At 49.2% G+C, this 14,180-nt stretch overlaps 1 protein-coding gene across 1 annotated transcript in view; it reads left to right on the top strand.

The window, feature by feature from the left end:
* LOC134983660 (uncharacterized) overlaps nt 1-14,180 on the top strand; it is a 211,576-nt gene that overhangs the window by 10,802 nt on the left and 186,594 nt on the right. Inside the window, exons 2-4 of the mRNA XM_063949327.1 lie at nt 882-1,073; nt 10,324-10,402; nt 10,521-10,618. Of these exons, the coding sequence (XP_063805397.1) occupies nt 882-1,073; nt 10,324-10,402; nt 10,521-10,618 (369 nt within the window). The remainder of the gene's footprint in view (nt 1-881; nt 1,074-10,323; nt 10,403-10,520; nt 10,619-14,180) is intronic.

Below are 14,180 nucleotides of genomic sequence, written 5' to 3' on the forward strand. Positions count from 1 at the left end.
CTAGTAATAATACAGGGACATGACTGGGGAGGTGAGGGGATCTGGGAGTGTCACAGTGACATCATTTATATCTATAGTAATAATAAAGGGTCATGACTGTGGAGGTGAGTGAATCTGTGAGCGTCACAGTAACCTAACGTGTATATATATAGTAATAATACAGGGACATGACTGGGGAGGATGAAGGGATCTGGGAGTGTCACAGTAACATCACTTATATCTATAGTAATAATACAGGGACATGCATGGGGAGGTGAGGGAATATGGTAGCGTAACTGTAACATCACTTATTTTTAGTAATGATACAGGGACATGACTGGGGAGGTGAGGGGATCTGGGATTGTCACTGTGACATCACTTATATCTATAGTAATAATACAGGGACATGACTGGGGAGGATGAGGGGATCTGGGAGTGTCGCAGTAACATCACTTATATCTATAGTAATAATACAGGGACATGCATGTGGAGGTGAGGGAATATGGTAGCGTAACTGTAACATCACTTATTTTTAGTAATGATACAGGGACATGACTGGGGAGGTGAGATGATCTGGGATTGTCACTGTGACATCACTTATATCTTTTGTAATAATACGAGAACATGACTGGTGAGGTGTGAGCATCACTGTGAATTCACAAATCTATAGTAATAATGCAAGGACTTGACGGGGGAAAGGTGATCTGGGAGTGGCACAGTGATGTCACTTTTATCTATAATAATATAGGGACATGACTGGGGAGGTGAGGGAATCTGGGAGTTTCACAGTGACGTCACTTATATTTATAGTAATAATAATAATAATACAGGGACATGACTGGGAAAGTGAGGGGGGTCTGGGAGTGTATATATTGATATTTGATGTCTCCTCCATTACACAGGATTACACAGTAGTGAAGAAGACATCCAATGAGTGTGAGATACTCAGCAGCCATCCCCGTGTGTCAGGAGGACTGAGTAGAACCCAGAGCCCCATCCCAGTGCCTCCACCTCACTCACTAATACATGAGAGACACAATGACAAGAAGATCCTGGAACTCACCAATAAGATCATTCAGCTGCTGACTGGAGAGGTGACTGCTGGGAATGGAGAATTATACAGTAACACCAGGGGACGTGTCTGGGTGATGACTGGATAGGTGACTTCTGGGAATGGGGCATTGTACAGTAACACCAGGGGACGTGTCTGGGTGATGACTGGAGAGGTGACTGCTGGGAATGGGACATTATACAGTAACACCAGGGAACGTGTCTGGGTGATGACTGGAGAGGTGACTGCTGGGAATGGGACATTATACAATAACACCGGGGGACGTGTCTTCGTGATGACTGGAGAGGTGATGTCAGATTGTGTTTGGTCTGTGTCCCCGGAGGGGGCGCTAGTGGGTCAGTGGAGGTAGGAGGAAAGAGACGAGGAGGTTGTATCACGTTCTTGCGCATGAGCGCAATGGTATTTTATTTAGCAGATAAGTTTAAACAGAAATGCAGCAGAAATAATATATCAGATGAGAAAACACTTGGAATGATAACAAATAGTCTATGGCAATGAATGGTAGGTGACTTGAGAAATCATATCCGGAAATATAAAACAACAGAATGAATGTCAATGAAATGATTCTGGTTTGAAAACCAGAGCAGGGTTTTAAAACAAAGAACTAAGGCAGTAGATGGATATTGCAAACCTGAGCATTAGCAGGAGACCAACTCACAGTGCAGGTGATGAGGCACTGGCAGCAGCAAGCTGTGTCACAGGTGCAGGAATGAACACACCTGGAGTTTAGTCTTCAACTGCAGGCTGAAGCACACAAGATGGTGATGAGTGTGAAGCCCAATGCAGGTTGCTGGTATTGCTGAGCCTTGAAGTTCCACGGGAGTAAGCAGAATCACCAGGAGTATAAGTTCTTAGCAGAGAACCAGGAACTCAGGAGAAACAGGAGCCGATCCTTTCATGCAGGTTGTCAGAATGACACAAAGTCCAGGATGCCTGTGAGGTGAAACTGTAGCCTCCTATATACCCCATGGTGTGCAGGGATTGGATGGAGAAAAGGACAGTGGGTGCGGCCACGCACCGGATTGGCCGCAGTATACTAGCTGCTTGGAAACTGTCATGGCGGCGCCCACGCCGCGGCCCAGCGGGGACGCGGCGCGCACACGCCCGCTGGCTCAGGAGTGCTCCCAGGACCTTGATGACGTCCCATGGCAGGGGCATAGGCGACAGGCGACCGCAGGGAGCCAGGACGGAGACCGCAGCGGCGGACGGATGCCAGTCTGGTAAGTCGATTCCTGACAGTACCCCCTCCTTTAGGGGTGGACACCGAACACCCACGTGGTTTGGAGGGATGAGAGCTGTGGAAGACACGGACCAACCTAGGAGCATGGACATCAGATGAATTCACCCAGCTTCTCTCCTCTGGGCCATAACCGAACCAATCGACCAGGTACTGGAGACGTCCATACCGGCAACGAGAGTCCAGAATCTTGTTGATCTCGAATTCCACGCCCCGCTGAGTTCGAACCTTGGGACCTACTGGAAGAGTATTCTGAAAGCGGTTTAGGATTAGAGGTCTGAGGAGAGAAATGTGAAAGGCATTAGAAATACGCAGTGAAGGTGGTAATTTCAACTTGTAAGCCACTGGGTTGATGACACTCTCAATAGGGTAAGGACCAATGAAGCGTGGTGCAAACTTCATGGATGGGACCCTGAGACGAAGGTTGCGGGTTGATAACCAAACCCTGTCCCCCGGTTTCAAATGGGGAACCGCACGTCTCTTGCGGTCGGCGTAGATCTTGTATCGACTGGAGGCTTTTCTGAGGGAAACATGAATTCTTTTCCAAATGGAGGAAAACTGAGTCAGAGCAGTAGTGGCAGCAGGAACATCCATGTGAGGGAGTTCTTGGAATTCAGGTACTCGGGGATGTTGCCCATAGACTGCAAAGAATGGTGTCGTTTCTGTAGTAGTGTGGTAACGAAAGTTATGGGCAAACTCGGCCCATGGGAGCAGATTGAACCAATCATCCTGGGAGGATGTCACATATAACCTTAGGAAAGTCTCAAGTTCTTGATTGACTCTCTCTGTCTGCCCATTCGTCTGAGGATGGTATGATGACGAGAATTTCAATTTTATCTGCATGGCAGAACAGAGGGCCCTCCAAAACCTTGCTACAAACTGTACCCCCCGATCAGATATTATTTCGGAGGGTAAACCGTGTAAACGGAAGATCTCCTGTAGGAAGATCTGGGCAAGTTTCGGGGCAGAAGGGAGACCCTGGAGAGGAACGAAGTGAGCCATCTTGGAAAATCTGTCCACTACAACCCAAATAGTGTTATGTCCCTGAGAAGGTGGAAGATCAGTGATAAAATCCATTGATAGGTGAGACCAAGGACGATTAGGGACAGATAAGGGTTGTAACTGACCTGCTGGAGACTGACGAGGAGTCTTGTGCTGCACACATTTCGGACAGGATGCCACGAAATCCTGGATGTCCACTTTCATCTTCGGCCACCAATATGACGCAGAAAGAAACTTGAATGTCTTCAGGACACCAGGATGACCAGTGAACTTGGATTGGTGGGCCCAAGCTAGCAACTTGGGACGGAGTTCTGGGGAAACAAAAGTCTTACCCGGAGGTGGAGCTGGAGAGACTTGAGAGACAGCGAAAACCACGGGACTCAGGATGGAATGTGGCACAGAGTCAGATGTTCCCTCTTCTGATTCCATGGACCGGGATAATGCGTCGGCTTTCACATTCTGTGAACCTGGGCGGAAATGAAGCCTAAAATTAAAACGTGAGAAAAACATAGCCCACCTGGACTGGCGAGGGTTAAGGCACTGAGCTGCTTTTAGATATAGCAGGTTTTTATGATCCGTGAAGATGTTAAACGGATGTTTAGCCCCTTCTAGGAGATATCTCCATTCCTCGAGAGCCAGTTTGATTGCTAGTAACTCTTGATCTCCCACGGAGTAGTTAGCTTCTGCGGGAAGAAACTTGCGAGAAAAGAATCCACAAGGATGAACTTTCCCATCAGATCCCTTCTGGGAGAGAACAGCTCCAACCCCAACTGTAGAGGCATCTACCTCCAACTCGAACGGCCTGTTGACATCTGGCTGTGACAGCACTGGAGCAGACATAAAGGCTAGCTTGATCTTCCGGAAGGCTGCCAAGGCTTCTTCTGACCAGTTGGAATGATCTGCCCCTTTCCGAGTCAGGTTGGTAATAGGAGCGATGAGAGTGGAGAATCCTCGAATAAACTTTCTATAATAGTTGGCAAAACCCAGGAACCGCTGGATAGATTTGAGGGAGTTTGGAATGGACCAATTGGCAATGGCTTCCAATTTTGCCGGGTCCATCTGAAGATCCGATCCGGAAATTATATACCCCAGGAAGGGTATAGAGGGAACTTCGAAGGTACATTTAGATAATTTCCCGTAGAGACGGTTCTCACGAAGACGTCGGAGAACTTCACAGACTTGTAGACGATGAGATGGAAGGTCTTGAGAAAAGATAAGAATATCATCTAAGTAAACAACAAGGTACTTATACAGGACATCACGAAAGATCTCGTTCACGAAGTGTTGGAATACTGCTGGAGCATTACTTAACCCAAATGGCATTACCAGGTATTCATAATGGCCATCTCGAGTGTTGAAGGCTGTCTTCCACTCGTCACCACTTCGGATTCTGATGAGATTATAGGCACCGCGGAGATCTAACTTGGTGAAGATGCGAGCCCCCTTAACTCTATCAAAAAGTTCAGTAATAAGTGGTAGAGGATAACTATTCTTGATGGTAATGTCATTGAGACCCCGATAGTCAATGCATGGACGTAATCCACCATCCTTCTTTTTGACGAAGAAGAAACCTGCACCAGCGGGTGATGATGACGGACGGATGAATCCTTTCTGAAGATTCTCTCTGATGTAATTACTCATCGCCTCTGTTTCAGGAACAGACAAAGGGTAGGTGCGCCCCCTAGGTGGCTTCTTGCCAGGAAGGAGATCGATGGGACAATCCCATTCCCTATGGGGCGGCAGGATGTCAGCAGCCTTTTCACAGAAGACGTCTGCGAAGTCTTGATAAGCTGCTGGGAGTGTTAGCTGTGACTTTACTTCAATAGACTTGATGGGATACACTTGGGCTAAGCAGGAATGATGACAGTGTGAACTCCATGAGGTAAGCTGCAACGTTGTCCAGTCGAACTGTGGGTTATGTAGTTGGAGCCAAGGCATGCCCAAGACAATCTCCTGGGTGGCTTGAGGGATGACCAGGAACTTGATCACTTCTGAATGGAGAAATCCAACTCCCAGAACCACTGGGGTAGTCTGATGTGAAATGTTCCCTTTAGAGATTCTACTACCATCCACAGCAGTAATGTATACAGGATAAGAGAGTTCACAGGTAGACAAGCGAAATTTGTTTACCGCAGCTTGGGTGATAAAATTTCCTGCCGCACCGCAGTCCACTAATGCTGACGCAGACTGGAGCCCAACGGAAGTTTCTAACGTCACTGGAAGAATGAGATCTTGTTGAGAAGGAGCTTGACTGAATGATCCTAACTTGACTCCTCCCTTACAAGTCAGGATCTGGCGTTTCCCGAACGCATCGTGCAGGAGTTAATTTGATGACCCGCAGCAGCACAGTATAGGCAAAGCCTCTCTCGTATTCTTCTTGCCCGCTCCTCAGGGGTTAGGCGGGACCTATTTACCTGCATAGGCTCGTCAGAAGAAGGAGGCTGTAACTGTACAGAAGGTATGAACCTTACTCTGCGAGGCTCACTCCGAGCGCGTTCATTATTGCGTTCGCGGATGCGAGAGTCCAGCTTTATACACAGGGAGATCAAGTCAGACAGTTGAACAGGAATGTCACGGGTTGCCAGTTCGTCCTTGATCCGATCCGAAAGTCCGTGCCAGAAGGTTGCTACCAGAGCTTGGTTGTTCCATTGGACTTCTGCAGCCAACGTCTGGAACTGGATGACATATTGTCCCATGGTTCGGTTACCTTGACGAAGTTGGATCAGGTCTGCCGAAGCTGATGTTGCACGACCAGGCTCGTCAAAGATCCGTCTAAAGGTTGACACGAAGTCTGAGTAGTTATTGATCAGAGGGTCAGCACGTTCCCACAGAGGAGACACCCAATTCAGAGCAGATCCAGAGAGTAAGGAAATGATGTAGGCAACCTTGGACCTTGGTGTAGGAAAGTTATGTGGCAATAACTCAAACTGTATTTCGCACTGATTAAGAAACCCGCGACATAATTTAGGACTGCCATCATATTTGCTCGGCACGGGCAGGTGCAGACGTGACACTGGAGCTGATGCAGCCGACATAGAAGAACTTACAGCACTGGCGGGTGCTGGGGTGACAGTAGGTGAAAGTACACTTGGCAGGGACTGCTGCAGTGTATCCAATCGGGAGGACATCCCTTGTAGAAAGTGAAGCATCTGCTGCTGCGCAACCTCTTGACCATCCAGACGGGAGACCAGATTTTGCAAGGCCTCTGACCCCACACTCCGTCCACCATCCGAGTCCATCGATCCTGGACTTACTGTCAGATTGTGTTTGGTCTGTGTCCCCGGAGGGGGCGCTAGTGGGTCAGTGGAGGTAGGAGGAAAGAGACGAGGAGGTTGTATCACGTTCTTGCGCATGAGCGCAATGGTATTTTATTTAGCAGATAAGTTTAAACAGAAATGCAGCAGAAATAATATATCAGATGAGAAAACACTTGGAATGATAACAAATAGTCTATGGCAATGAATGGTAGGTGACTTGAGAAATCATATCCGGAAATATAAAACAACAGAATGAATGTCAATGAAATGATTCTGGTTTGAAAACCAGAGCAGGGTTTTAAAACAAAGAACTAAGGCAGTAGATGGATATTGCAAACCTGAGCATTAGCAGGAGACCAACTCACAGTGCAGGTGATGAGGCACTGGCAGCAGCAAGCTGTGTCACAGGTGCAGGAATGAACACACCTGGAGTTTAGTCTTCAACTGCAGGCTGAAGCACACAAGATGGTGATGAGTGTGAAGCCCAATGCAGGTTGCTGGTATTGCTGAGCCTTGAAGTTCCACGGGAGTAAGCAGAATCACCAGGAGTATAAGTTCTTAGCAGAGAACCAGGAACTCAGGAGAAACAGGAGCCGATCCTTTCATGCAGGTTGTCAGAATGACACAAAGTCCAGGATGCCTGTGAGGTGAAACTGTAGCCTCCTATATACCCCATGGTGTGCAGGGATTGGATGGAGAAAAGGACAGTGGGTGCGGCCACGCACCGGATTGGCCGCAGTATACTAGCTGCTTGGAAACTGTCATGGCGGCGCCCACGCCGCGGCCCAGCGGGGACGCGGCGCGCACACGCCCGCTGGCTCAGGAGTGCTCCCAGGACCTTGATGACGTCCCATGGCAGGGGCATAGGCGACAGGCGACCGCAGGGAGCCAGGACGGAGACCGCAGCGGCGGACGGATGCCAGTCTGGTAAGTCGATTCCTGACAGGTGACTGCTGGGAATGGGACATTATACAGTAACACCAGGGGATGTGTCTGGGTGATGACTGGATAGGTGACTGCTGGGAATGGGACATTATACAATAACACCAGGGGATGTGTCTGGGAGATGACTGGAGAGGTGACTGCTGGGAATGGGGCATTATACAATAACACCAGAGGAAGTTTTTGGGTGATGACTGGAGAGATGACTGCTGGGAATGGGGCATTATACAGTAACACCAGGGGATGTGTCTGTGTGATGACTGGAGAGGTGACTGCTGGGAATGGGGCATTATACAGTAACACCAGGGTGTGTGTCTGGGTGATGACTGGAGAGGTGACTGCTGGGAATGGGACATTATACAGTAACACCAGGAGATGTGTCTGGGTGATGACTGGAGAGGTGACTGCTGGGAATGGGACATTATACAGTAACACGAGGGGATGTGACTGGGTGATGACTGGAGAGGTGACTGCTGGGAATGGGGCATTATACAGTAACACCGGGGGATGTGTCTGGGTGATGACTGGAGAGGTGACTGCTGGGAATGGGACATTATACAGTAACACTAGTGGATGTGTCTGGATGATGACTGGAGAGGTGACTGCTGGGAATGGGGCATTATACAGTAACACCAGGTGATGTGTCTGGGTGATGACTTGAGAGGTGACTGGTGGGAATGGGATATTATACAGTAACACCAGGGGATGTGTCTGGGTGATGACTGGAGAGGTGACTGCTGGGAATGGGGCATTATACAGTAACACTAGGGGATGTGTCTGGATGATGACTGGAGAGGTGACTGCTGGGAATGGGGCATTATACAGTAACACCAGGTGATGTGTCTGGGTGATGACTTGAGAGGTGACTGCTGGTAATGGGGCATTATACAGTAACACCAGGGGATGTGTCTGGGTGATGACTGGAGAGGTGACTGCTGGGAATGGGACATTATACAGTAACACCAGGGGATGTGTCTGGGTGATGACTGGAGAGGTGACTGCTGGGAATGGGACATTATACAGTAACACTAGTGGATGTGTCTGGATGATGACTGGAGAGGTGACTGCTGGGAATGGGGCATTATACAGTAACACCAGGTGATGTGTCTGGGTGATGACTTGAGAGGTGACTGCTGGGAATGGGATATTATACAGTAACACCAGGGGATGTGTCTGGGTGATGACTGGAGAGGTGACTGCTGGGAATGGGGCATTATACAGTAACACTAGGGGACGTGTCTGGGTGATGACTGGATAGGTGACTTCTGGGAATGGGGCATTGTACAGTAACACCAGAGGAAGTTTTTGGGTGATGACTGGAGAGATGACTGCTGGGAATGGGGCATTATACAGTAACACCAGGGGATGTGTCTGTGTGATGACTGGAGAGGTGACTGCTGGGAATGGGGCATTATACAGTAACACCAGGGTGTGTGTCTGGGTGATGACTGGAGAGGTGACTGCTGGGAATGGGACATTATACAGTAACACCAGGAGATGTGTCTGGGTGATGACTGGAGAGGTGACTGCTGGGAATGGGACATTATACAGTAACACGAGGGGATGTGACTGGGTGATGACTGGAGAGGTGACTGCTGGGAATGGGGCATTATACAGTAACACCGGGGGATGTGTCTGGGTGATGACTGGAGAGGTGACTGCTGGGAATGGGACATTATACAGTAACACTAGTGGATGTGTCTGGATGATGACTGGAGAGGTGACTGCTGGGAATGGGGCATTATACAGTAACACTAGGGGATGTGTCTGGATGATGACTGGAGAGGTGACTGCTGGGAATGGGGCATTATACAGTAACACCAGGTGATGTGTCTGGGTGATGACTTGAGAGGTGACTGCTGGTAATGGGGCATTATACAGTAACACCAGGGGATGTGTCTGGGTGATGACTGGAGAGGTGACTGCTGGGAATGGGACATTATACAGTAACACCAGGGGATGTGTCTGGGTGATGACTGGAGAGGTGACTGCTGGGAATGGGACATTATACAGTAACACTAGTGGATGTGTCTGGATGATGACTGGAGAGGTGACTGCTGGGAATGGGGCATTATACAGTAACACCAGGTGATGTGTCTGGGTGATGACTTGAGAGGTGACTGCTGGGAATGGGATATTATACAGTAACACCAGGGGATGTGTCTGGGTGATGACTGGAGAGGTGACTGCTGGGAATGGGGCATTATACAGTAACACTAGGGGATGTGTCTGGATGATGACTGGAGAGGTGACTGCTGGGAATGGGGCATTATACAGTAACACCAGGTGATGTGTCTGGGTGATGACTTGAGAGGTGACTGCTGGTAATGGGGCATTATACAGTAACACCAGGGGATGTGTCTGGGTGATGACTGGAGAGGTGACTGCTGGGAATGGGACATTATACAGTAACACCAGGGGATGTGTCTGGGTGATGACTGGAGAGGTGACTGCTGGGAATGGGACATTATACAGTAACACGAGGGGATGTGACTGGGTGATGACTGGAGAGGTGACTGCTGGGAATGGGGCATTATACAGTAACACCGGGGGATGTGTCTGGGTGATGACTGGAGAGGTGACTGCTGGGAATGGGGCATTATACAGTAACACCAGGGGATGTGTCTGGGTGATGAATGGAGAGGTGACTGCCGGTAATGGGACATTATACAGTAACACCAGGGAATGTGTCTGGGTGATGACTGGAGAGGTGACTGCTGGGAATGGGACATTATACAGTAACACCAGGGGATGTGACTGGGTGATGACTGTATCACTGTGTGTGTCAGGTGCCTATAAGGTGTCAGGATGTCACTGTCTATGTCTCCATGCAGGAGGGGGAGTATATAGAGGAACACAGGTGTCTGTACAAGGACGTGATGATGGAGAATCACCGGCCCCTCACATCACTGGGTAAGAGGAGACTGTCATGTATTGTACAGGGGAGAGCAGGTATGGGGGCCCCTATATACACACATCATCTGATAATCACATATATACACTGTACTCAGTCACTGTGTGTCTCCTACAGATGGGCCCAGTAACAGAGATACCCCAGAGAGATGCCCCCGTCCTCTGTATACCCAGGACTGTACAGAGGAGTATCACAGGATCCCACAGGAGGATCAGGTAGGTGGGCTATAGGGTCGTCCCAATAAACCAAAGTGACTGCTGTCACTATATGTTGTGTAGAGGAGCTGTGTGTCATTATATTTGTCTTGTTTACATAGGGTGAAGCCCAATTAAATAATATTAAAATCAAAGATACAGAGGAAGAAGAAGAGACGTATGTGACTGATATGAAGGGAGAAGATATAGAGGGAGAAGAAGAGACGTATGTGATTGATATAAAGGCAGAAGATATAGAGGGAGAAGAAGAGACGTATGTGACTGATATAAATGCAGAAGATATAGAGGGAGAAGAAGAGACGTATGTGACTGATATAAAGGCAGAAGATACAGAGGGAGAAGAAGAGACGTATGTGAGGGGTGATCAGCAGTGTAAGGAGGAGGAGATCCCTACAGATATCAGCACAGGTGAGTAATAAACACTTATTACAGAAAAGAGTCACATATTCTCCCTGCTCAGTCACTACAGCAATCTCTTATCCTACACCCTCCTCTGTCAGTACAACGAATGAGGAATATTTATTTTCCCAGTGAGGGAGTCAGGAGCCATCAGCCCCTATTATACTCCTGCTCTCCCCCTCACTTCATGTCACTGTGTGTTACCAGCCCAGAGATCTGGCCAGTCTCCACCCCACACTCTCTGGTGTATCTCATACATCAGGAGCCATCAGCCCCTATTATTCTCCTGCTCTCCTCACATCATGTCACTGTGTGTTACCAGTAAAGAGATCTGACCAGTCTACTCCCCACACTCTCTGGTGTATCTCATACATCAGGAACCATCAGCCCCTATTATACTCCTGCTCTCCCCCTCACATCATGTCACTGTGTGGTACCAGCCCAGAGATCTGACCTGTCTCCTCCCCACACTCTCTGGTGTATCTCATACATCAGGAGCCATCAGCCCCTATTATACTCCTGCTCTCCTCCTCACATCATGTCACTGTGTGTTACCAGCCCAGAGATCTGACCAGTCTCCTCCCACACTCTCTGGTGTATCTCATACATCAGGATCCATCAGCCCCTATTATACTCCTGCTCTCCCCCTCACATCATGTCACTGTATTTTACCAGCCCAGAGATCTGACCAGTCTCCTCCCCACACTCTCTGGTGTATCTCATACATCAGGATCCATCAGCCCCTATTATGCTCCTACTCTCACCCTCACATCATGTCACTGTGTGTTACCAGCCCAGAGATCTGACCAGTCTCCTCCCCACACTCTCTGGTGTATCTCATACATCAGGATCCATCAGCCCCTATTATACTCCTGCTCTCCCCTCACATCCTGTCACTGTGTGTTACCAGCCCAGAGATCTGACCAGTCTCCTCCCCACACTCTCTGATGTATCTCATACATCAGGAGCCATCAGCCCCTATTATTCTCCTGCTCTCCTCACATCATGTCACTGTGTGTTACCAGCAAAGATATCTGACCAGTCTCCTCCCCACACTCTCTGGTGTATCTCATACATCAGGAACCATCAGCCCCTATTATACTCCTGCTCTCCCCCTCACATCATGTCACTGTGTTACCAGCCCAGAGATCTGACCAGTCTCCTCCCCACACTCTCAGGTGTATCTCATACATCAGGAGCCATCAGCCCCTATTATACTCCTGCTCTCCTCGTCACATCATGTCACTGTGTGTTACCAGCCCAGAGATCTGACCAGTCTCCTCCCCACACTCTCTGGTGTATCTCATACATCAGGAGCCATCAGCCCCTATTATACGCCTGCTCTCCCCTTCACATCATGTCACTGTGTGCTACCAGCCCTAATATCTGACCAGTCTCCTCCCCACACTCTCTGGTGTATCTCATACATCAGGAGCCATCAGCCCCTATTATACTCTTGCTCTCCCCCTCACATCATGTCACTGTGTGTTACCAGCCCAGAGATCTGACCAGTCTCCTCCCCACACTCTCTGGTGTATCTCTTACATCAGGAGCCATCAGCCCCTATTATACGCCTGCTCTCCCCTTCACATCATGTCACTGTGTGTTACCAGCCCTAATATCTGACCAGTCTCCTCCCCACACTATCTGGTGTATATCATACATCAGGAGCCATCAGCCCCTATTATACTCCTGCTCTCCCCCTCACATCATGTCACTGTGTGTTACCAGCCCAGAGATCTGACCAGTCTCCTCCCCACACTCTCTGGTGTATCTCATACATCAACCATCAGCCCCTATTATACTCCTGCTCTCCTCCTCACAGCATGTCACTGTGTGTTACCAGCCCAGAGATCTGACCAGTCTCCTCCCCACACTCTCTGGTGTATCTTATACATCAGGAGCCATCAGCCCCTATTATACTCCTGCTCTCCCCCTCACATCATGTCACTGTGTGTTTTACCAGCCCTGAGATCTGACCAGTCTCCTCCCCACACTATCTGGTGTATCTCATACATCAGGAGCCATCAGCCCCTATTATACTCCTGCTCTCCCCCTCACATCATGTCACTGTGTGTTTTACCAGCCCTGAGATCTGACCAGTCTCCTCCCCACACTCTCTGGTGTATCTCATACATCAGCAGCCATCAGCCCCTATTATACTCCTGCTCTCCCCCTCACATCATGTCACTGTGTGTTACCAGCCCAGAGATCTGACCAGTCTCCTCCCCACACTCTCTGGTGTATCTCATACATCAGGAGCCATCAGCTTCTATTATACTCCTGCTCTCCCCCTCACATCATGTCACTGTGTGCTACCAGCCCAGAGATCTGACCAGTCTACTCCTCACACTCTCTGTGTATCTCATACATCAGGAGCCATCAGCCCCTATTATACTCCTGCTCTCCCCCTCACATCCTGTCACTGTGTGTTACCAGCCCAGAGATCTGACCAGTCTCCTCCTCACACTCTCTGGTGTATCTCGTACATCAGGAGCCATCAGCCCCTATTATACTCCTGCTCTCCCCCTCACATCATGTCACTGTGTGTTACCAGCCTAGAGATCTGATCAGTCTCCTCCCCACACTCTCTGGTGTATCTCATACATCAGGAGCCATCAGCCTCTATTATACTCCTGCTCTCCTCTCACATCATGTCACTGTGTGTTACCAGCCCAGAGATCTGACCAGTCTCCTCCCCACACTCTCTGGTGTATCTCATACATCAGGAGCCATCAGCCCCTATTATACTCCTGCTCTCCCCCTCACATCATGTCACTGTGTGTTACCAGCCCAGAGATCTGACCAGTCTCCTCCCCACACTCTCTGGTGTATCTCATACATCAGGAGCCATCAGCCCCTATTATACTCCTGCTCTCCCCCTCACATCATGTCACTGTGTGTTACCAGCCCAGAGATCTGACCAGTCTCCTCCCCACACTCTCTGGTATATCTCATACATCAGGAGCCATCAGCCCCTATTATACTCCTGCTCTCCCCCTCACATCATGTCACTGTGTGTTACCAGCCCAGAGATCTGACCAGTCTCCTCCCCACACTCTCTGGTATATCTCATACATCAGGAGCCATCAGCCCCTATTATACTCCTGCTCTCCCCCTCACATCATGTCACTGTGTGTTACCAGCCCAGAGATCTGACCAG

The sequence above is a fragment of the Pseudophryne corroboree genome, assembly GCF_028390025.1.
Source record: "Pseudophryne corroboree isolate aPseCor3 chromosome 3 unlocalized genomic scaffold, aPseCor3.hap2 SUPER_3_unloc_20, whole genome shotgun sequence".
NCBI classification, from domain to species: domain Eukaryota; kingdom Metazoa; phylum Chordata; class Amphibia; order Anura; family Myobatrachidae; genus Pseudophryne; species Pseudophryne corroboree.